This window comes from Triplophysa dalaica, chromosome 2 (genome assembly GCF_015846415.1).
Source record: "Triplophysa dalaica isolate WHDGS20190420 chromosome 2, ASM1584641v1, whole genome shotgun sequence".
Lineage (NCBI taxonomy): Eukaryota > Metazoa > Chordata > Actinopteri > Cypriniformes > Nemacheilidae > Triplophysa > Triplophysa dalaica.
Window position 1 is genome coordinate 19,148,291 of NC_079543.1, and position 24,884 is coordinate 19,173,174.

The window sequence follows — 24,884 nt, forward strand, 5'->3', positions numbered from 1 at the left end:
TAAAGGATTCAAACAAATGAAAATGTGTATAAAAATGGGAGAGAAGGAGAGAGTCTGTATGTATGTGGGAGAGCAAGTCTCTGGTGTGAGTCATAAAGAAAGATGGAAAAGTACAAGTAGAGAAGCACTGACTCTCCTCTAGTTGCAGCTCTGCAATAAATGCGTGCAATGCTGTGTTTTCATGCTATATTGAATCTACAGTAGCACAGGCTGCAGTGTGTCATCGGTGACACGTATGGGCAGGTTCTCTGAACAAACATTTTAATAACTTACAGTTATTGCATTCCATTATATTTTGCTCTAATTGGCCAACTTGCCTGACTCTACTGTAAGGAAAGACCCTCCAATTTCCATAAGCCTATTCTCCCGCTCCCTGCCTCCCTCCTCCCTCACTCCTACCCTCCCCCTCTCCTCTTCTGTCCTCTCCGCTCTGCTCCTCTCCGCTCACAGCAGAGCCCGCGTGTGATTTGACAGTCGCATCTCTCCGTGCGTCCGCGAGCGCGCGTGTGTATGTTTACGATCGTCGTGCTCCACGTGCGGCTTGTTGATGCGCTCCTCGCGCGCTGTCGGTAACAGAAACCATGACCGGCGCGCCGCGCGATCCCTTCTACTCCTCTCCGTTCGGTCCGTTTTACCGGAGACACGCGCCCTACCCGGTGCAGCCGGAGTACCGGATGCATGAGCTCAACAAACGGCTCCAGTCCCGGCCCGAGGTAAGTGATCACTTATAATAAAACAAAAGCTCACTGTCGATCATCAGATTCTGTTGGATAATGAAAAGTATAATCAGATATGCATTAACAATAAAGCAATTCAATGTAGACAGCAGGCTAAATCTTAGTGGAAATCTTACCTTCAAACATACAATAGATGAATAAGTATCACTTTAAATGAGATTGTACATTAGTTAACGCAATAGTTTACATGAACTAATAATCATTCGTTTGATTGCACTTATTAATACCAGCTTTGTTTATTTCTTCATACTGAGACATGGTGGACATTTAAAGTGTGCGTTAACTTTAGTTAATTCATTTAGAACAGTAAACATCGTTGTGATATTAACCAATCATAATAAATAAATAATTGATTAGTCTTCATTAAAATATCATTAGTTGTTAGTACATGGTTTCAAATACCAATAACTAAAGTTAACATTATACAACCTTATTATAAAGTGCTACTGATACACTTTAGTTATAATCTATAGATCATTGATAGATAAACCAAAGAAAGATCCTACTTTTCAGTTGCACAGCACTGTATGTTTTTGCAGTGATAAGATACCAAATGCACTATTGATTTAAAGTTATTGTCATACTATTTCCATTGAATAGCTAGTAGATGATAAGACAAAAACCGCAAGATGATGTGATTAAAATGTTTATGTTTCAGTGTTATTTAGGTGATATTTTATTTGAATGAATCCTTGTAACTGTGTTGTTACACAATAAAAAAGTACTAAGTATTAATTAGCGTAGTGTTACTATAAGGTTTGGGTTAGGTTTACGATTGGCTACCTGGAATTATTCATAATATACTGTAATTACTGCTTTAAGTGCATGTTACATGTTACAAGGACACAAATAAAAATAAAATAGTTTTACCGGTTTGGATTTTGAGACACTGGCCCTCTAAAATGCAAAAAAGAGGAAAAACAGTGCACTGTAACCAATATAATTTCTATATTTTTTTATAAAGAATATAGATATTCCCCAAATCTAAATTGCAACACAAGCTAATATTCGCCCCTCTTGATGCTGTTGATGTGTGTGCAAAAATAATCTATGCAATAATAATGCAATAAATTTAATGCATGGAATATTGCCTCTGCTCAGCGAGAGCCTTGCGAATAACAGAAAGCACAAAAAAACGTATCAGCAGATGTATTGCAGTTTGATGGATAGCCCTGACAGAGAGTGAACCATTGGAATGATGACCAACAGAAATATCCCTCATTTGTAATAAATGTTCAAACACATCCAAACACTCAAATAAAAGAATTGCAAAGGTTTAAGCGCTGTCAAAATACAGTCTATTATCATGTCCGATATGATCAAGTGAATCTCAATAACATGGTAGCTGTTGTTGGCCGGACCACGGTGTAAATTGCTGCTTTTAATGGGTGAGCCGACCTTGGGTGTGTGTTTATAATAAACAGAGTGCTTTGAAATAACAATCACTGTGCCAAGCCTAATTATGGTCATTTTTGGGTCATTCTGGGGCCACTTCTCTGTCTCATACAGTGTTAAATGTGTCCGAACGTGTGTGTTGATGTGTGATCCCACAGGACTGTGACATTCTCTGGTGGGATGCGTTCTGTACTGAGTTCTTTGAAGAGGATGCCACATTAACACTTTCGTTTTGCCTGGAGGAAGGACCAAAGACATACAGTAAGTGTGTGCCAGGCTGTATTTATTGTAGACTCAATATTTATAATATGTTTTTATTAAGAAGATTCCTGAACAATTACATGTGTTATTCCTCAATATTGAACATTTAACAGTATTTTTGACTTTGTGTAAATATCACAATGATGATGAAATAATGGTGTCTACCTGATTATCTAATTATTATTGATCAAATTGAAGGGATAGTTCACCCAAAATTTTTAATTCTGTAATGAATTACTTACACTCCAGTTGTTCCAAACCTGTATAAATGTCTTTGTTTGGTTGAACACAGAGGTAGTCATATTTGGATGAATGCTTTTAACCAAACAGTTTTTGCACCCCATTGATAACCATGGTAGGAAAAATGACAATGGTCACAAGTGCCCCAGAACTGTTTGCTGTCCTACATTCTTCAAAATATCTTCTTTTGTATTCAAGAGAACCAAAAAAATATATAAAGTATATATTTTTTCCCCTATTATGGTAGTCAATGGGGTCCATGAAGTGTTTGGTTAAAAGCATTCTTCCAAATGTCTTTCTCTGTTTTCATCAGAACAAAGAAATTGATACAGATTTGTAACAACCCCAAGGTGGGTAATTGATTTCATAATTTTTTTTATATGAACTATACTTTTTATCCCTAAAATGGTTAATTACGATAGAAAAAAATGCACATGTGTATATGAGTAGCAAGATTTTCATCAACTATTTAGATACAATTCATATTGCAAAAAAAATCCATACACTGTGCAAGGCGTCTCTCGTTTCATCTTGTGCTCATTCTAAGAGAGAGAGAGTGAATTCGGATTAATTTTAGCTTGTTTGGGGTAAGACAGGCAGACAGTTGTGCTGGATTTCACATTCTCATTCATTCCGTATTCACTGTGTATGTGGTGAGATTTGATTGACAGGTCTGGGGTGTTCAAATAAATATAAGCCTGCAGACTTCACACACCTCCACTGCAGTGATTGACAGCTCCAGAGCACTAACTGTTCTGTGCACACGCTCAGCCTGCTGGACTTAATGCCTGCGGCTCTATTCAGCAGCCTGTTTGTTTCTAACTCTTGGGGACCACACACTGAGACACACACACATACATTTACGGTTGCCAGTTGGGTTGTTGGGCCAGCGTGCCACTTAACTTGTCTCTGTCATCATATGGGCATGAACAAACAAATAAAAACTTGCATATGAAGTTCATGCCACTTTCACTTGGCAATAAGCAAACACATCACAGTGATATCTTAAGAATGAAATTGCTCTCTCCTCACATATTTCTCTCATCCACTTTTTCTTTTCCAGCCATCGGCCGCACCCTCATCCCTCGTTACTTCAGTTCTCTTTTTGAAGGCGGAGTCTATGAGTTGTTTTTCGAGCTGAAACAAACAAAGGAGTCGTTTAACAACTCGACTATTACTGTTGACTCTCATCACTGTACTATGACAACACAACACGGCAAACCAACATTCACTAAGGTACGGTACGGTAAGCACGCTCACAGAAATGTGGCTCGGTGTGTCTTTGCCTTCTCATTTTGAGCGCTAATGTATTCCTCATTGTGAATTCTGGGCTAGAACTGCACAAAACAAAAAAGGAAAATAAAACCCTGCTCTCTCCCTCTGCCTACTATCTCTCTTGTTCGCTCATCCACTAAAATCACTTTTTTTTGTCCTATGGGTTTATGCTGCAAAATTCTAGGATGATCTGCTAGGTACACTCTTGTATGTTGTCATTAAGCAAGTACATTACATAAACGCTCTTGCTTCTATCTAAATTGTATCACATGATAGTTTGTCGCAAACAAAGCAACGTTGGTTAGACAACTGGAACGCCTGACTTCCATCTTTTGGACTGGGTGTCCTATGCAATATTCATATGACACACCACTATAGAATGCAAATTCTTCCACCTGTCACTTAGAGGGAGAGAGTTTTGTCCAACTTTGCTCTTTTGTTAATGAACATTTGTGAATTAAATATTGATTTGCAAGACCATGTGTTGTAGCTAAGTTATACAGATACTGTTCCCTAGTGTGTGTGTGTGTGTGTGTGTGTGTGTGTATACTGAAGGCATTGATCAGAGCGTGTCTGCTGGGATTACATCCCTCCCGTTGCCATGCCAACCTCGCAGCTACCCTCCGTTCCCCCGGCAACTGAATGTTGGGGTTCAGAGTTCCATACAGAGAATCTTGCTTTCGCTGAAAATACTGCTTTAATGAGAGAACGGTATAATTTTGTATGATTTAAAAATAATGAAAAACCAAAAGTTGTTGGGAGCAATTTGCTGAAATGTTTTTCACTGGTCAGGTCACTGCTATGATTTTGTAATTTGAAAGATAATCATGAGAACGAGGGAGATTATATCTCTCATTTCCAAAGCAAATAGGTGTTAATTGAGCTAAGTACAATCGAAGGGGGATAAGAGACACACACCTCTGATTCAGTTTCTGTTTTTTTCACAGGTGTGTACTGAAGGTCGTCTTATTCTTGTGTTCACCTTTGATGACCTCATGAGAATCAAAACATGGCACTTTACCATCACACACTACAGTGAGCTCATTCCTCGCAGTGTTTTGGCTGTAAATGTGAGTGATATCTATTATATAATTTTTAGATTGAAAAATTCTCCACTACAAGATAATCCAAATGACCTAGAATGGTATTATGGGCAAAATACTGTATCTCAGAATACTGTACAATACCGCAAAATGCTCAACTCGACTTTCCATTTCCTGTGTGGTAAATGGACTGGAACTAATATCAGCTGCAATCCCCTTCTTGACTCATTATAGGATCAGACTAAAAAGAATGAAGTGTTTATACAGCAAATGTGGATAAAAACGCAAAATATTTTTTTCCTTCTGAGATAATAAATAGATTTTATTCTAAATCTTCATGGGACAGGAAGATAGGTAGTAAGTTAGTAACAAAATTGAATATTTTGATAAGAACTGAACATTATGTGAAGTCATGTGGAAAAATGTAACATACTAACTGTTGTTACCAACTGCAGACTGCAGTATACATTTAATTTTTAGTTTAGGCATGTACATAATTAAATAAAATATTCCAGAAAGGAAATATATTTTAATATGTATAGTACGAAAGTTTTTATATTATTGCAGGGCTCTCAAACGATTTATCGTTTGCAAAATAAATGATTTTGATTCTAAAATATGTGTGTACTTTATATAATAATTCTGAATATATAAATACATAACCATACATGTATATTTACATGTATGTATTTACATGTGTATATAATTTTTTTATATATCATTTATATTGAATACAAATATACATTTTTAATATATAAATAAATATTTTTTGTTATTATTACTTTTAATAATTATTACTTTTAAAATTATACTTTATTTTAAAGTGTTACCAAATTTCCTACTATGGTAGTCAATGGGGTCCAAGACCTGTTTGGTTATAAGCATTCTTCCAAATATCTTTCTCTGTGTTCATCAGAACAAAGAAATTTATTCAGATTTGGAACAACTCAATGGTGAGTAAATGACGACAGAATTTTTCTTTTTGGGTGAACTATCCCTTAAGTTGATCTCACGTGAGTCATGTATAGGTTTGTGTTTATAGTGTCTAATAATATAACTATTTATATTTGATTTAATTTATGTTCATATTAATTAGTATTATTATTTTAATATATTATATTTGTTTTGTTGAATTCTGTTGTATCTTCATTTTATTAAATAAACAATTTGTCGAATGGGTCCTGTAGTTTGGTCGCATTTAAACAAACCACATGGTACATACGGTTGAGCTTGGTATCGGAGTCTAAATTATATTTTTTTGGATAGACATTTTTTGTAACGGTTCTTCTCTGTTTATTTTGCTTGTTATCAGAAATAATCTACAGGCACTCTATTGTTTGTGAATGTGTACAGGAAGTTATTTGGGGAAGGGGTCATAAAAGTCTGCATGCGCAGTAACGCTTTTTTATGTTGGTAAGATAAAACCGTCTATATATTTGCTATTTGTTCCTACATAAATTTCTGTAACTCAATTGTTGGAGCATTGTTTCGCAGGCTAGCAGTGTAAAAAGCCATGCTAATAAACTAATAAAAATGTAGACCTTGAATATGCTGTAAGTCACTAAGGATAAAAGCATCTTACAAATGCATAAATGTTAACTGTATAGATATCAGCTATACAGTACATAATAAACTCTCATTTAAAGGTGATCTAAACATATCTGTTCTCTATTAAGACATCATTAGATTTCTTCCTAAATGTTCATATTATGGACAGTATTCATTTGTTTGTACACAGGCTTCCTCAGATGTATTCACAGGTAACAGGTTGTAGTCAGGCAACATTTTTTTTTATTTCAGTCCTTTTTATCAATCAAGGAGAAAGCATCCAAACCTTTTAGCTGAGCTGTCAGAATGTTGCTATGGAAACATATCCTGTAATGAATTAGAGCTCTATCTGGATGGAGCACAAAAAGAGAGAAAATAAATGGACTTTTGTCTGTATGTGTGTGTGTCTGTTAGGCACAAGACCCTGGAGCTGTGGAGCAACTGTCCAAAAACATCAGTCGCGTGGGACTTACCAACCTCACACTGAACTACCTCAGAGTATGTTTCAATCATACAAACTATATAAATGTAGTCAGATTTAGATTGTCATTCAAACAGTTGTAAATTTGGATGATTTGAACGACTAGAAATATTTTTTTCATTGTGTGTAGTTGTGTGTGATTCTGGAGCCAATGCAGGAGTTGATGTCTAGGCATAAGACATACGGACTGAGTCCCAGAGACTGCTTGAAGACCTGCCTTTTTAATCAGTGGCAGAGATTGACAACACCACCAGGTCTCACTAACACACATACACTGGTTCTCTCCCCTACATTCTTCAATACATCTCTTGTTTCATGGCCCCTCTTACACTGTTTCTACACTGGACGCGGCATGACGCAACGCGTCTTGTTCTAATAGGATTGTCGCGCCGCATCCAGTGTGGACAAAATTGTAAATTATAATGGCTTCTTGTGCGTTCTTTTGTCGCATCGCGTCCGGTTTAGATACGGTTTTAGCTTCATTTCTCCTTAAACACTGTTTTGAAGCAGTGATACATTATAACAGCATTGTTTATGTATTCTTTCCCCCTCCCCAGCCTTTCATTATGTTGTGTTCTTTATAAGAGCTACACAAAGTCATTAAATTTACAGTAGTTTCTTTCAGACATTGTAAACATGTTTCATATTCCTTATTAACATTTCAAAGTGCTGAGCACAAGCTGTTTAGGGGTCTGTGATCTACATTAATTCATTAACGCTTTGACCTTGCAATGTTATTTATGTTGTTTTACAGCACTTTTCCAAAAAAGAAATACCTCCTGCTGTTCAGTTACAGTAATTCATTTACTTTCACTGAACAATACGTGTGTTGTTCTTTCAGACAACGCTCTCCTTTTCTCATTATACTTTTCCTTTTTGTCAGCATAGTATTCAAAAGAGTGAATTTTATGTACTGAAATCTTCTCAATATAAGTAATGTATGTTTGTGTTATGATGCATTTTGACTGTTGTTAATTGTTCTGTTTTAGTCGGACCCTCCCCTACCTTCAAGACAGAAGTATTTCCCACTAATCCCAAAAAATGTATGTTTCATCTGTACATCTCAAGTTCACAGTGTTTACACAGAGCATATGTACATGTGTGTGTGTGTACATACAGACAGTATACATTTTACTTTTTGGAAAATTCCACCTTAGGAATTTATTTATTTTAAAAGCTATTTAAAGCAACACTTTACGTTGTACTTGTGAAAAAATATTAAAATTCATGTTTGAATATGTCAATGTCAATGATATAAATATAAATTCTGATAGAACTGATAGAAAATCATTTTCTGATAGAAAATGTCATATTATTTGCAATGTATTTTTGTGTGACTGAAAACAAGACAACATCACGCCAGCAGTAATTTCATTTACAGCCCTTAAACCAAGCTTTTACAAAGTTTGTTTTATTTTCCTTTGTATATTGGAATCAATGTTGCCATATGATTTCTTGATGTTGATTTAATTTGTAGTTATGATATGGTGCATCTGTACCTTCTGTGCAGTAGTGTAAACACCCACCTATCTTCTTTTTCACTCCTCTCACAACATTCATCAAAATCTGTGTTGATTCACTTTCCGCTTTGATGTTTTCTGATTGACAGCAGAACCAGCCAAACCAGCTGCAAAGAGACGGAGAAGGAGGAACTCAGCTGGTAGCGCATCTAACAACAGCACAGGAAACGGCAAAAAGCGCAGCCCAGCCAATAATAATAACTTCAGCCTGCCTTCACAGGTATGTCTACACACACACAAGCACTTCCTACAGAGACACACATACAGAGAAGACTGTAAAGACCTATACTAGACCTACATTATACTGAGACTTACTACAATACAGTATATATGAGGATCGTCTAGATGCTTTTAAATATGTGTGTATTTGTGTGTGTGTGTCTGTGTGAATAAAAGAGAAAGAATAAGCGATATAGAGAGGAGTCAGTATAGACGATATAATAAGCAACATAGAGAGGAGACGGAGGGCAGCTAACTCACATTGACTGTTTCTTTCCAGATTGTCTATTTGTATGCATTGTAGACATTGGCACTGTATTATTTATTTAAAATAACTGTAATGTTTTCATTGTTTACACTAAATACAGTTTTCACTTTGATTATAATCTGTAGAGTACATTTTTAATATATAGTCATATGTGCAGTCTGATTAATTTGTTTGTTATTAAGACTAATTAGCCGTAATTGATTTGATGATAATTAGTATTGTCCGTCTCTGGTCCCCAGCCTAAACGTGTCGCCGGGGAAACGAGGGGTGGCGGGTGGCTGGAGGCGGAGCTTAGGTAGGTGAGTGACACATGCAGACAGTTATCACGCAGCATGTGCTGTCTTAACGAGCTACTTAGCAATGCAAATCTGCTAAATTAGCACATATGTTGTTATTTAGGTGTTCTCTATCTGAAACAATCCAATTAAAGACCAAAGAAACAAGGTTGCAGACAAGTTGTGAGCATGTGTGTGTATGCGTATGATTGCGTGTTGATCAAAGCTTATGTTGCCAGCACACTTTGTTACATGCAAAAACATTCATCTTTATCATTTAGTTTTAAATATTTCTAGTAGTTTTGTGCATTGTGCTGTGTGCTTGAATAGCCTTATTACAAGTTCAGGTTTAAATAAAAAAAGCAATAAAATATTCCTCTTCTGTTGTTCTTTCTCTCTCCCTCTCCATCATTTTCTTTCTACACCTCCAACATTCTCTCTCCCCGTATCTCGCTCGACCCCCTGCGTCTCTGTTTACGTCAACACTCTCTCTCTCTCTTGCTGTAGGATGTGATGATGGTAGGAGAGCCCTCTCTTATGGGAGGGGAGTTGGGTGACGTGGACGAGCGTTTGATCACGCGCCTTGAGAATGAACAATATGACCCTGTCAACGGTCTCCATGATGACAGTCTCCATGACTACACCAACTCACCAACACTTGGAAACGGGAGCTCCTGGAATGGGCAGCACCCTGGCAACCAGGACAGTAAGCCTGATACCATGGCAACGCAGCAGTTGGAGTAATGTGATCTGACAGTGCGTAGCTATGGCAACAGTGCTGTCAAGGGATGAGGGTATTTTGAACTGTAGAGGAGAAATTGCAGGCAAGAAGGTGTATGTGTGAGTCCGTTTGAGTGTGTGTGTGCATGCTTGCATTTATGTTGGCGTGTGACATTGTATTCCATACTTCAAATGAACAGCTTTAATTGTTTTAAGTATTCCAAAAAAAGGAGAGCTAATTGTTTTGGTGATCAGATGGGTAAAGTCTGGTGAAAGCCTTGTATATACAGATCTATCAATTCATTTCATATCAGAATTTTTTCACCCCTTTTTAAAGCTAAGTGGATGTCTCAGCTTTGTTCTGTACTGTACTGTTTGGTTTAGCTTCCAGTTAATGAAAAATCTCCCATTGTGAACGCTATAGCGTTTTTTAGCATAAAGACAACTATCATTATTGCCCTTAAGTTTAATGCTTGTTGTAAAACACCTGCAGGTTTGTGTTGTTAGTTGTGTATTATGTATGGTTTTCAAAGATTTGCATTAATAAAAATGTGTTTGGTTATGATATCAGAATGTGCCCTGTCATTCAGTTAATGCATTTGTTTTATGCATATGGCAAAAAATTGAGGATGCAAATAATCTAAACAAATAAAAGATTAAACAAGAGAATAAATCAATTGATTCGATTTCTACTGCATATCAAGTCATAAAAGTCATAGATAAATGTACATAGTAAATGTAAAATGTGATTTATAATGTTTTCATTTGTGAATCTATTTTTCCCTCCAGTGGCCAAATATGTGTACTACATCTGTAACACACTTGTGTTAAAACATAACTTTTATTTTATTACAAAACTAACCATTAAGAGCCAATGATATGGAATTCCTCTAGTGATGTTTAAAAGCATTACAAGGTGACACCGAAGCTGTTTCATTAAACGCCAAGGGTACATTTATAAATTTTAGGCAAATTTTAAACATAATTATCATAGTTAACTATTATTCCAAAATGTGCCAAAAATAAAGAACGAGTAGCCTAAGTAAACTTTTTTAGTTTTAAAATCAATTAAGATAACGCACACATTATTTAATCACGTTTTAAAACGAGTTAATATTTTTGCATTATGGGAGTTGTAGTCTTTTGACTTGTGTTGCTACGTATGCCGTGACGCGTGAATGTTGTGTCTGAGGGGAAGATGGCGGACTCTGTAGCGGCTGGACTCGGGGACGAAAATGATACCGAAAACGAGGATAAGGAGAGAGAGAAACTGCTCCCCAAAAAGACAAAAATACATATCGGCCCTTCAGAGGTTACGGAAACTCTGGGATTTTACGACAAAAAGGCGAAATGTAAAGAAAGAAAGAGCAATGTGTCAGGTAAGAGTGTCAGAAAGCGACTCTGTCAGTTGCAGAGACAGGTTGTGTCTCAAAATATATAGAGCTGTCTACATGACCAGTATATTTGGGCTTTATTGACACGTTGTTAATAGTGGAGAAATGTTTTCTAGGTTTATTAGGTTTGTAAACATAGTCATGCCCACACACAACTAATACATAAGTGTCTGCAGCATTGGTTTTATTCTTCCACAAGATCACGCAACACAGCATCCTACTGCAGCTCTGCTTTATATATAGTATCGGTATAAATAAATTGACTCACGTCACACATTTAGGAGCTTACATAATGAGACTAACTTAAGAAACTAAGACATAAGACCATTGCAGCTTCACATCTGTCATTTTCCTTAGAAAAGTAACCTTTGAGATACAAAAGAAACAACATGTACCTACAACATGGTTAATACACTTTTACTAAGGGATGCACCTATATGTACATTTTGGCCGATAACCCGATAATTCTTTAACATTGGAAGACTATAACCGAGATATTGGCCGAAATACAGTATCTAAATATTAAAATAAAATTCCCTAAGACTTGAACAGAAGGCAAAAAGTGCAACTGCTTTAATTGGAAAACACTCACTGCAGGAAACAAGATAACCATTAGTTCTCTTTTGCCTCCTGAAAAGCATGTTACACGCCTATTTTAAACTAGTTAAAGATTCTTTAATCTTCAGAATTTTCTATTTTATCTTTTATTTAATAAACAAATATAGATGTTCTTCCAGAGCAACGCTGAATTTTGTGACCATTTTCGTAATAGCCACATGTCTAACAGGTCTCAAGACAGAAAGCAATATGCTTTTGTTCCCAGAGGTTACACATTCACAAATACTATATATACATACTGTAACTATATCAACAATGTTTTGCTAATAACAGTAAGTGATAATCATGACAGACAGACAGAACTGTATGTATTTTAACAGTAAGCAGCAGGCAAGCTGAAGAAGTTCAACCAGATGAAATGTTTTATCGGCTGTAATATGACGGCTTAACTTTATTATTGGCCGATACGATAAAATTAAAAATGACCATTTGTCAGGCGATATACCGATATGCCCGATAATTTATCGTGCATCCCTACTTTTACTATAATAACACCTTGGTTTTAAAACACCAGTAACAGATCATTTTTAATTCATAAGACATTGGAAGCCGATAACCTATATAGTGTCCAATATGTAGTATCTAAATATTAATATATTAATATATTAATATTTAGCCCGAAACAAAAGGGAAAACTGCTTTCATTTAAAAAAAAATGGATTACAGAAACATTACGTGTTTTTATTGTACATCAAGGCAATTTTACACTAGTTTCTTGAACTGTTAAACTTTTCTGGTATGTTTATGAAATAAACAAATGATAGATTTTCTTCTACTACTGTATTGAGCAGCGTGCGCCTGAAGTGGTTCAACCAGAGGAAATGATACATCATTTATTGGCTTTTATATATTGGGCTGATTTTTTTTATCGGTATTGAATTTGATACACTAATGACCATTTATGTCTGATATGGCCGATAATATATCAACTTAAAAAAGTTGTGTATTTATTTGAGCTTTTAAATAATACAATAAAAACAATGATAAATATAAACCACTACTTTTTTCACAAAAAATTATTGGTTAACTGTGTAAATATCTTTTTATAAATTATTTGCTGATTATATGTATTATATCTTACAATCACAGTCATTTACACCCTCAGGTTTAGTGGTTATCTGTCCCTTTGTCCTCTTTGTGTTTGTATTCTCATTCACTTTGTTTATCTGTAACTTCTAGTTCGTTCTCTAGTACTGTTGGAAATAGGAAGTCCTGTGTGGCGGCTACGGAAAGCATTCACAGTGTGTGCGGTTCATTTGAGGACAATCTCTTGCCCTTATCACACCACGTCTTTTCCTTAACATAAACATGCACTAGGAACAGTCTGACTTTTCGTTCTGTGGAAATAGAGCTTTTTCTGTCTGTAAATGTAGTGTGTTTCCAGACTGTCACAACCAGTTTTCTAGTCATATAAGTTGCATTTTGCAACTGTGTGGTAGGTTTGGATAGATTAGATTTAGTTATATGTTACACAAGACTCTATTTAAAAAAAAATATATGCCGATGATATAAAATAGTCTTCATTTCGCGTGAACTAAGATGAATAAATGCTGTAGAAGAATTGCTCATTTTAAGTTCATGTTAACTAATGCATTAACTTTAATATTTATTCAAGCATTTTTACAAGTGGACCATTAGATCATATTATTACAGTAGGTAACATTTGAACCTGTATTTATTGTAAAGGACTTGTTTGTTTGCTTTGTATATATTCTGTGTGTATATTCTGTGTCACCATTTCTCTCTTTGTCCCCCATTTATGAGAATATTTCATATTTACATGTTGAATGGTTTTGCTTTGCTGAATGCAGTGGCCAGACATTCACCTGTGTCTGTTTGCATGCAGATCTCTCTCTGGTGAGGTTTATTAGTGCTGAGCTGACGAGAGGATATTTTCTGGAACACAATGAGGCCAAATACACAGAGCGGAGAGAGAGGGTCTACACCTGCTTGCGGATTCCCAAAGAACTGGAGAAGGTACCAAACACTTCTGCTTGCAATGCACTCATCTTCTCAGTAAACTAAGGAAACTAAACCATTTATGAAAAATACATTTATACATCTCTCAAAATCAGTTTGTATCTCTATTTTGACAATGCAATAAAATGCAACTAACCACACAAAGATAGAGGAGTAAAATAAATAGGCTTATTTAAAATATTTTCATATACTATAGTATAAGATGATGTCACTCTCTCACTCTTCCTCTCTCTCTCATTATCTCTCTTTGTCTCTCTAGCTGATGATCTTTGGGTTTTTCCTGTGTCTGGATGTGTTTCTGTATGTGTTCACACTGCTGCCTCTCAGAGTTCTGTTGGCCCTGATCAGACTGCTGACACTGCCCTGCTGTGGCCTCAGGTAATACACACACCACACACAGGGTATTCACAAATAACAATTCTCCAAAATGGGACTTTTATTAGAATCTGATCTTAACTATACTATCTTATGGACGTATCTTTTCTTTACTTTCTTGTCACACACACAAGCAAACCCAAAATGATTGTGAATATAGTAGCTGCTCTTCACTGTATATTCTTCTGCCTGCAGGGCTTATATATGCCCCTACTGCAAAAAGAGCAGGTATGCAGAAAAATGACTGCAGCTGCTTTACACACAAACACACACACTCATGCACACCCTCACAATGGCTGCAGTTGCCATAGTCACCTAATATTGCACCGTTGTGTTTGATATCACTCTGAACTACTTAAAGCATCTGAGACCATTCTCAGAATTCCCCTTACAGTTTTAAGAAAAGGCTTCCATGATTAGCCACTGGGTGGCAGTGTATTTAAAAAATTGTCTACTGTAATGTTTTATTAGATGTGTCATCAATAACAAAATGTATTCAAATAAATTATTATAATAATATAAAAAGTACAACACATTATCATCTTATATAAATAAAATATCTTGTAAAAGTAAAACTCAGATTTCTTTTTGTAAATATTTCACAACAATTGTAACCTTTGCAATTACATACTTGGCTTCAGTCATTTCAGTATGCTGGTTCTAAGATGTTACATCATTCAGTAAAGAATTGTCATTGAATCAAATCTCATCTAGAGTAATATTTACTAAATCTGTAGACTCATAGCAAAAAGAATTGATTACTCATTTAGATGTATGTTTAAGGAGTAGTTCACTGTAAATTTAAAATGTAATGGTAATTCACTCACCCACATGTCATACATGTCTGTGTGTTTTTTTCTTCTGTCGAAAACAAATTGAGGAAAGGTTTTTCAGGGTTCTTATCCTTATAATGCATTTAAACAGGGGGCTATTGGTTGAGGTCCAAATTTCAGTTACATCTATGCTGCAAAAGGAGCGAAACGACACCAGCAGATGAATAAGGGTGTTGTCTAGCGAAAAGATTGGTCGTTCCAAAAAAACGAAAGAATTTAATGCTTTTCAAACTTAAAAATATGTCTAGTTCTGCCTCGGAGGTCCTCCAGGATGCGCGATCATAACTTCCGTATTACGCAATCACGTTGGAAAGGTTACGTGTGATGTAGATTTCAAAAGATTTTAACATCCCTGATATGCACATGAACTCCACGTGATAACGTTGTATGTGATGTCATGGACGTGCTACATGGAGGCATGTGGGTGAGTGAATATCATGAAATTTAAATTTTATAGTGAACTACTACTTTAAAAACCATGAATATGGCACATACAAGAAATTTATTAGACATTTTGTTCAGGTGTTGCCAATAACAGTTACAACAAACTAACTTAACAATAACCCATTTAAACTATATACAGTTAGAAAAACATCCCAAAAAATAAAATGGATGAAAATGACATAACTTGCAAACTGCCACTATTAGGGTAATACATAAAAAGTAAACATACTATGTGTCTATAGAAAAGAGACATTATTATTTTTACATTTTTCAAACAACACGGGGAAAGTCTGTTATGTTATCAACACCAGCTGGTTTGAAGAATATGCACCCTGCCAGGGTATACACAGATATATGTTTAATAAGTTTTTTTTTTTCTTGTGCATGATGCTTGCATCACTGTGTGTGTGTGATTCTAAATCACTAACCCAGTGGCTGTGTGTGAAGAAGGTGACCAAAAGAGGAATTGCTTTTTTGTTGCGATCAGTTATTACTCAGTTATCTGATTTACCTCTATGGAGTCAGTTTAACCGGTAGATGTTTTTTCTATGTTTGTCTGTGTGTATACAGTGGATCACGTATCTTGCAGCCTGCTCAGGTGTGTGATGTTCTCAAGGGCATCATCATGGTTTTGTGTTACTTCATGATGCATTATGTGGATTATGCCATGATGTACCATCTGATCCGGGGTCAGTCTGTCATCAAACTCTACATCATCTACAACATGTTGGAGGTATAGTAGCATAACGCTTGCGTTTATGCATCCTACAGGTTATCATGTTTATACATCACGTAAATTATGTTACATTCAATTGCTTGGTTGTCTAAAAATGATTATGGTTCCTCCCAGCTCAAAATTACCTCAGTTTTTCAATTTTCCCAACTTGAAACATATATTTACAGTATATAAAACTGATAGCATATGAAGGCAGAAATATTAACAGCAGGTGAAAATATGTTTTTTCTGTGTTTCACCTCTAGGTGGCGGATCGCTTGTTTTCATCTTTTGGTCAGGATATTCTGGATGCTTTATACTGGACTGCTACAGAACCTAAAGAGAGAAAGCGAGCACATATAGGAGTAATCCCACACTTCTTTATGGCTGTTCTCTATGTCTGTATCCTTCATAGTAGCATTGTATTAGAGGGATACTTCACCCAAAAAAAAAGTTCTGTCATCATTTACTCACCTTCGAGTTGTTCCAAATTTTTGCATTTCTTTGTTCTGATGAACACAGAGAAAGATATTTGAAAGAATGCTTATAACAAGACAGATTTTGCCCCCCCCCATTGACTACCATAGTAGCAAATAATACAATGGTTGTCAAAAGTGCCCCAGGACTGTTTTCTGTCCTACATTCTTCAAAATGTCTCATTTTGTGTTCAACAGAACACAGAAGTAATTGGTCAGAATGGCGTTTTCCTACTACGGGAGTCAATGGGGGGCAAGATCTGTTTGGTTATAAGCATACTTTCAAATATCTTTCTCTGTGTTCATCCAAACAAAGAAATTTATACAGATTTGGAACAACTCGAGGGTAACTGAATGATGATAGAATTTTCATTGTTGGGTGAACTCTCGAGTTGGCTGAGGAAATCAATAACTTTGAAGTATCATTTTATCAGTTACTGTCTCACTGCTGTTCTGGGGCCTCATTTGTAAACGTTGGCAGAAAACGGGGCTGTAAACGTGCATACGCCTTTTCGATCCTTTTCAATGGTTTCTTGTAAATTCAAATTTAAATCTTAAATCAAACTTTTATCTAAATATTTAATTATCACTGTCTCATTGTTCACTACGGGACCATGCGTAAGCATTTTTTTACTGGTGTGAGTGAAGCCTCATAATAGAGGCAGAATCATTTTAAACTGTGTTTTCTCTTTTATACCCACATTTGATTAAATATTTCACTCCTATTAATGGAGCACTCAAGTGACGTCTAAAAGTTGAACAAAAGTAAAGCTATTTTTCTAGAGCTTTTAAACATTTTCCTGTGGCATACTGTGCATTAAATGTTGAATGACAGCATGGAGTGCTAGTCCTCTTAAACTAAATTGCAAAACTTGTGTTCTTAAACAAATTTATTGTATATAAAACATTAGCAAGAACAATGAGCCACGGTGCGCACTTTGATAATATTGTGGACACTGTGCGATCTGGTGGTTGAGCGCTCCACTGGCTCACTTTTCAACATGTCTCGTAGTGTCACTTTAAAGGAAATATATATATGGAAATGATATGCAGATGAGGTTATGCATAGTTAAACTAGGCGTTAATAGCTCCATATGTGGTTTTATCTGGGAGCATATTGGGTGGAGATACACGCGCTCACATTCTTCCCCTGCCCTGGGATTTATAAAGGGAATTATGCGCAGTCTCTTTAAGGGTGAAATCTACGCAAGGTTTTATAAATGAGACCACTGGACCTGCATGGGCAGTTTTGCAGCGTTTTTCAATCAATTGAATTAATATTCGACATATTCAGTCAAAGATTACACGTTTCCTTCATTGATAATGCAGTTCTGCACGCCATTCTGATCATGGTCCAGGCCACCACACTGAACGTGGCTTTCAACTCGCACAACAAGTCACTTCTCACCATAATGATGTCAAATAATGTAAGTGTACACACACACATACTGTCAAAACACAACTAGGACGCCTTAGCATCTGTATCCTGCATATTGTGATACACACTTTGTCAAGCCTGTCTTGACATGTATGTTTTTCTCTTTAAAGTTTGTTGAGATAAAAGGAAGCGTATTTAAGAAATTTGAGAAAAACAACCTCTTTCAGATGTCCAACAGTGGTAGGTTTAAATATGCTTAAATAAATATGCTATCTTTATATAAATGGCATATATATCCACCTTAAAATTCTTAAACTCAAAGTTATTTTTTTCTATCTGTGTTATTTTAGACATTAAAGAAAGATTTACAAACTACACCCTCCTCCTGATTGTCTGTCTCAGAAACATGGAGCAGTTCTCCTGGAATCCAGGTATCTGGTTACATTACTGATAACTATCAGTTTGTACATACGAGTCGATATGTGCATTAATCATTGGTTTTGCTGTTAGATCATCTGTGGGTGTTGTTTCCTGACGTCTGCATGGTCATCGCCTCGGAAATCGCAGTGGATGTTGTGAAACATGCCTTCATCACCAAGTTTAATGACATCACAGCAGATGTGAGTACAAATGACAGTGTTCTCCGAAGTACAAAGTATTCTCCAAATGGTTTTATTGCAAATGTGGTACTACTATTACGTTTACATTTGTGCATTGGCAGAAGCTTTTATCAAAAGCGACTTACATTGCATTGTATTATACATTTGTTTCCGAGTATGTGCATTTCCCTGGGATCAAACCCATGACCTTGGCATTGCTAGTGCCATGCTCTTACCACTGAGCCACAGGAAAGCATTGTGGTTAGTGCAATTACTCTGCCTTGCTTTTTAAATCTGTAATGACATATACTAATGTAATGCATCAACAGAGAAGAGGTTACGTTAACATCTGAATTGAAGTACATCAACTACTTTAAATGAACTGTAACTTGAATTGATTGTTACAATGTGAAGGGAAAATTTAACAAAGACGCAGGGTCTGTACTGTTTCCTTTTTTTGTCTGAATAGACAGAAGTCTCTGTCCCAGTCTAGAGGAAGTCTTTACAAAGAGAGGGAGTTTTTTGGGGGGGGGGGTGTGTCTGCGAATCAGCATTGCTCTCAGCGTCTTGGATAACCCTGACTGCTCCACTAACCCAAATTTACTAGCAAACACATTTGCTAGAGAGACAGAAGATAGTAGAAGCACCTGTTTTTAGCAGTCGGATTGGTTCACAGCTTTTGTTAGAATAGAACTCCCAACTGAGCAATTGTAATGTGGAGATACATATCTACTGTAGATCAAACAGTAGAGCTAGATGCTCAACGCCAAGATTATGGGTTTGATTACCAGGGATTGCACAAGATCAATAAAAATCTTTCCCCTTTGCCTTGGATGCAGTGTCACATTGGATAAAAGCTGCACAATTGTAAATATTAGTGACGATACATACTAAATATGTATACATATATATATATATATATATATATATATATATGTTCAAGAGTTCAGAATCTTATTCAATCCTTATTATTTTTTTCTAGATTGTAGAATAACAAAAATCTAATCAAATTAATAATGTGGTGATGAGAAAAGCAAACCAAAACAGATCAAAGCTTTCATTTTCGGTTCAAATTAGTTATCATCTGCCTTAAATTTAGCAGAATTGGCCTTTACCAGTTAGTTTCACAATTGTATATAAGTTTATTGTAAGTATATAATAAAAAATATACAAGCAAATGCCTTTAGATCTAATGACTTTTATGATCACAAAGATCACATTTCAGTCAAATGATTCTAAAAAGTGGCAGTGTATGTCCATATATAATATGCCTGTGTATGTATAGTATACAATATATATAATAAATAGTAGTATATATATAGGGCAATTCCAGCGTTATGTGACATTTTGCATTATGGATATGACATATAAACTCTTCCAGGAATGTATTTTTTACCAATATAGTGAACCGTCAGTTTAAATCTGACTAAACCATTGTTGATAGTCTTAACATGAGAAAAATATCAGTCTATGCACGATTTTCTGTTTTAAAAAAGAGAAATAAACCTCTGTTATGAAATGACAGAAAAGAACAAAGTTTTTGAGGGACAACATACATCTACTTTGTTGGATTTCTGTAAATTAAAATGAACAAACCGGAAAAATACCCGACAAATGAAGAAGGGGTGTCTCTTCATAGAACATAAAATAGTTACTTCATTTTAATTTTCGTGTCTCCATTCATGAGAAAGATATACGTTATGGATTTGACAGTCTTGAAAATGACTCATAACGGAGTATAGAAAATCTCACACAAAAAATAATGCTTAAAGGGAGACCTATTTAAACTATTTAAACCACAAATTTTTGACATCTGTGCTGATGGTATAGTAAAACACCTTTGCTATAAAAAAAATTATGGGAAGGTTGACATTTCTTGGAGAATTCATGATTTTATTGAGAACTTATGACAGTCCATCTAAAAAGTCCCAGATAGTTTGAGTTGATGTAAAAAAAAATGTGTGTGTATAGTGAATAGTGAACAACAGATAAGACTGGTTACAGATGGATAGGTAGAGAGATATAAAAAGGCAGAAAGAGGAGGGCAATGTAGTTACAGAAAGGGATTAAAGACAGAGATTTGCTTAGTTTAGCCAGGAAGATTAGTGTCACAGCACACACACACACTCGCACACTTCTCACACGGTTATACTAGCTTTCCTACTTATCCTTAGCATTAATTCTATTCTATTTAAAGACATTTAAGAATAGTTTGTGTGCATTTTGTGTCTTTGTGCTTTTTAAAGAAATGTGCTTGCATAACATAAGACAGTTATGGGTTTTAACCCTTTAGGGGGTAGCCCAGGAATTGTAAACAGTATTTGTCATGTTTATAATGGCAAGTAAACTAATTTCACACATGTAAACCTAAGCTTTACTGATGAGAAACTGCATGTGTGTGTGTTTCAGGTCTACAGTGAATACAGAGCAAGTCTGGCCTTTGATTTGGTCAGCAGCAGACAGAAAAATGTAAGTGAATCTCAAAGGGTGTTTTGACATCAGTTGCACTTTGTCAACTATTTTCTAGCCAACAGCTGTGTTCTTGAAAAGGAAATGGTTTCCCCTATAGCATACATTAGTTTATCATTTGTCATATCATATGTGGAAGTTATCGAAACATTATTTTCTCCTTACTGTCCTTATGTCTGGATATTTACTGTTGTTCTGTTGAAGAGAGTACTTTTCATATTTATCAATCAGATTTGTGTTTGTGTTCTAGGCATACACAGACTACAGTGACAGTGTGTCGAGGAGGATGGGTTTCATTCCACTTCCTCTTGCTCTACTGGTAACCTTCTACTTTCCACTTCCCATTTTTTAATCTGTCACTCAGCATACAGTACGAAGATCTGGTCTTCGTACTGCATCAAGGTCAAAATAGAAAGAATTTATATTCCAACAGTGCATCCCTGTAAATCGGTTAACACTGAGTCTGAAAATGTGTGCTGTTATAAAACGTTTTCTTTATGTTAATAGCGTAGGTAACTCAAAAATAAAACTTCTGGAATAATTTATTCGACCAAATTTTTTGGAGGATCTATTGATAATGAAGCGTTATGTTTTTATTACATTAGAATGAGTTATTTCTATCTATATATTCCCCTGCATGGAATTTGCCATGTTTTTTCTACAGTACCACTAAACAGACAAACTGCTCATAAACTGCTTGATAATATGTTATCTCCTTCGGCAAAGAAGTGATGTACAATGAAAACGTGACAACATCTTAGTATTTCTTTGTCAGTCTCCATAGTGCTTTGAAAGGTTGTGGGGATGGGTGGAGTGAGCTGTTGGTTGCAATTCGCAACCTTATCGCTAGATGACGCAAGATTTTATACACTAGACTTAGATTTTGTACTTGAACTTAAATTTGTATCGGAACACCACAGAAGATAACTTGGGAAGTGGTTTTGTATCCGTATACAGTGGAAGATGTTTGGTTACCAATGTTCTTCAAAATATATTCCTTTGTGTTTTGCAGAAGAAAGTCATACAGGTTTTGAATGACATGAGTAAATGATGAAAGATTTTAAATATAAAAATCCCTTTAATCTTCTACAAGAGACCTTAATCCTTTTAAAGCTGTCTACACTGAAGATGCTGTGATGTTTAGTAACATGAGTGTTTTGTGACTGACAGCTGATCCGGGTGGTGACCAGCTCGGTGAAGATCCAGGGTTCTCTGTCCATTGTTTGCGTGGTGATCTTCTATCTGGGGTATGCTGACAATATTAGCATAACTACAGTAATGTTGAAAAGTTTTATTAGGTCATGTTTCCTTTTTAGGCTCTTGTTATTTTCTTGTGTTATGTTATTATCTAATGTTATGCATGATGTTTTACTGACCTTGTGTTTGCTGTGTGTTTTTTCAGTATGATCACTCTGAAGGTGCTGAATAGTATTGTGTTGTTGGGAAAATCCTGTAAGTATGTGAAGGAGGCAAAGATGGAGGAAAAGTTATTCCAGAATCCCCCCTCAGCCACACCCAGTAGGGTGTCCAGCAGAGCCCACCGAACCAAACACACACAAGAACCATCAGGTAACGCACACAAGAACAAAAGCAACGTTTAATATACAGTTAAAATCCTGTGTTTATGTCATAACAATTTTAACTAATCAGTCTTACTGCATCTTTTGTAACAAAGTTAGTTGTCAAATTTTTTGTTGTCATTGACTAACTGTCCTCGCCCCCTCTAAAGGTGAGCCAGCCGAGGAGGGCTTGTCTGCATCGGTTACAACTCAGCCCACCCACAGGGACGTAAGCCCCGCACCTCAAATCCCCACCAGCGAATCAGATCAGTTCCTCACTACACCAGATGAATCTGAGGAAAAAAGCCTTATTCAAGACGAAACTGAACTTAAACACAGAGCTCCCAAAGATGACTTGCTGGAGATTGATCGCTTCACTATCTGCGGTAACCGTATTGACTGACATGAACACGCACCCTCAAGTTTGAGAGTGATTTCAGGTTATGCACTGAAATGCCCGTCCCTCTCTGCCAGCTTGATCAGTTTGAACCTGAGCTCATCGGGATTTGGCAGCGTGAACTGCAGGATATTTATTGATAAGTGATGCACCTAATTTATTTAAGACTTTGAATGAAATACACTCATACATCGCACACATCATGACAACTCACACAGTCTTAACTTTCTGGACTCCGCCCAGTTAAGTCACATCGCCATCGGTGGTCCCCTTTGGATGGCAGAGGAGGTCTTAGACCAGTAGTCACTGTGCTTTTCTGTCATGAAGGTCTCAATAAGATGAGAGAAATGGATGGATACTGTTCTGGAAATAGATTGGAGTATTCAGATACTCCATATTTATCTGCAGGTCAGAGACAAAGGTCCAAGCTGGAGTGGGAAATACAATTTTTTCCCCTTCGTTTTTGTCTGCCATTCTGTCTTATGCCTTCAACTTTCTTATACATATTCCCTTAAATTTGAAATGTCACCACGTTTTGAATATACATAAAAAATCAATTGGCGCTGATATTGAGAGCAGATGCTGAATAGTCAATTAACATTCCGATATGTAAGAATCTTGACCAAAGCTAGACAGAAAATGTACATTTTTGCAAATATCTTATGTGTAACAGCGTACGGCATATATTGACCTCAGAAAACAATTTTGAGTCGGGTTATGACTGACAATTATGTAAATGTGTTAATCTCAACCTAACAGTAGCAAAAATAGTCTGTTTTAAAAATTGCATACTAATCTCTTTTTGAGTCATTAAACATTAATTACAGATCATAAAGTGCTTATAGAAAATAATTGAGTGGAATATCATCATATTATGAAGACATTTCAGATCCTCATTTACACTTAATACTACACTAACTGCTATAATACAACTAGTTTTGATTCACATGCATATCTGCATACAATAATATGGCATCAACAGTGGCCATCAGTATGGAGGTGCCTTATATTTTGGTTTTATGTGTAATTTAGAAACAAATTAAGTGACAAAATAGAATATGCCAAGGAATTCTTTATGCTCAGTTTCCCAGATGAATGCAAACTCTTTTAAACAATGAGTTCCGTTCACGAAACTGCCAAAATAATATGTATGAGGATCTCTTTTTTACTTATGCTTATGTTAAAACATTTAAGATTTCTTGAAGTAAACAGTACATATACAGTTATAACTGATGTGATTACATGGCATGGATGGAAGTGGATGCAGTCATATGACAACTGCCTGCGCATTACCACGGATAAAATCATCCAGAAACTCTTGAAGTGATTGTTGTTTGTGATCAGTTGGTACAGGTTCTATATCAGCGCTAAAACACATGATTGTGCTGGAAACATCCATACATATACAAACTTGTGTATTTTCAATCAGCTGAATTGTTTTATTCCCACTGCTTTCCACTTTCACAATATTGTTCCACAGTCTATTTTCTCTGTGTGTTTATGTACCTATATTGACTTTTAAGCATTCAAAGTTCTTACAGATTCATGTTTCCTATAGAAACTGAAAAGAAATTACGATGTCACATCCCTTACATGGGATGTTTCAGAGACAGAACTGGGGAGAGGAATCGGGCGTTGTGTTAATTAAAGTTTTGTTGTTTTGTA

At 36.0% G+C, this 24,884-nt stretch overlaps 2 protein-coding genes across 4 annotated transcripts; both read left to right on the top strand.

Annotated features, from left to right (window-relative positions):
• The first annotated feature begins 404 nt into the window (after nucleotides 1-404).
• On the top strand, nucleotides 405-10,555 carry ldb2b (LIM domain binding 2b). 3 transcript variants are annotated; one of them, XM_056740073.1, is made up of 10 exons: nucleotides 405-713; nucleotides 2,291-2,393; nucleotides 3,697-3,869; nucleotides 4,856-4,978; nucleotides 6,914-6,997; nucleotides 7,111-7,234; nucleotides 7,970-8,023; nucleotides 8,590-8,720; nucleotides 9,227-9,282; nucleotides 9,770-9,908. In XM_056740073.1, the coding sequence occupies exons 1-10, from the start codon at nucleotides 582-584 to the stop codon at nucleotides 9,774-9,776; spliced, it is 987 nt and encodes a 328-aa protein (XP_056596051.1). In that variant the 5' UTR covers nucleotides 405-581; the 3' UTR covers nucleotides 9,777-9,908. The 3 variants fall into 3 exon arrangements, with proteins under 3 accessions (XP_056596051.1, XP_056596060.1, XP_056596042.1); XM_056740082.1 differs by having other exon boundaries at nucleotides 9,227-9,286; nucleotides 9,770-9,906; XM_056740064.1 differs by lacking the exon at nucleotides 9,227-9,282 and having other exon boundaries at nucleotides 9,770-10,555.
• A 619-nt stretch (nucleotides 10,556-11,174) lies between these two features.
• tapt1b (transmembrane anterior posterior transformation 1b) lies at nucleotides 11,175-24,884 on the top strand. Its single transcript, XM_056738689.1, has 14 exons — nucleotides 11,175-11,361; nucleotides 13,841-13,971; nucleotides 14,234-14,352; nucleotides 16,197-16,359; nucleotides 16,608-16,743; nucleotides 18,147-18,244; nucleotides 18,366-18,435; nucleotides 18,546-18,626; nucleotides 18,706-18,815; nucleotides 21,204-21,263; nucleotides 21,514-21,582; nucleotides 22,434-22,510; nucleotides 22,666-22,832; nucleotides 22,993-24,884. The coding sequence occupies exons 1-14, from the start codon at nucleotides 11,181-11,183 to the stop codon at nucleotides 23,223-23,225; spliced, it is 1,695 nt and encodes a 564-aa protein (XP_056594667.1). The 5' UTR covers nucleotides 11,175-11,180; the 3' UTR covers nucleotides 23,226-24,884.

What these genes read in the sequence shown, in the direction of transcription:
- ldb2b (XM_056740064.1), top strand. Translation starts at nt 582, where the DNA reads ATGACCGGCGCGCCGCGCGATCCCTTCTACTCCTCTCCGTTCGGTCCG. An exon ending in TCACACTGAACTACCTCAGA is followed by an intron (nt 6,998 to 7,110) that starts GTATGTTTCAAT and finishes CATTGTGTGTAG; the next exon opens with TTGTGTGTGATTCTGGAGCC. An exon ending in GAGATTGACAACACCACCAG is followed by an intron (nt 7,235 to 7,969) that starts GTCTCACTAACA and finishes GTTCTGTTTTAG; the next exon opens with TCGGACCCTCCCCTACCTTC.
- tapt1b (XM_056738689.1), top strand. Translation starts at nt 11,181, where the DNA reads ATGGCGGACTCTGTAGCGGCTGGACTCGGGGACGAAAATGATACCGAA. An exon ending in CTTTCAGATGTCCAACAGTG is followed by an intron (nt 18,436 to 18,545) that starts GTAGGTTTAAAT and finishes GTGTTATTTTAG; the next exon opens with ACATTAAAGAAAGATTTACA. An exon ending in GTGGTGATCTTCTATCTGGG is followed by an intron (nt 22,511 to 22,665) that starts GTATGCTGACAA and finishes GTGTTTTTTCAG; the next exon opens with TATGATCACTCTGAAGGTGC.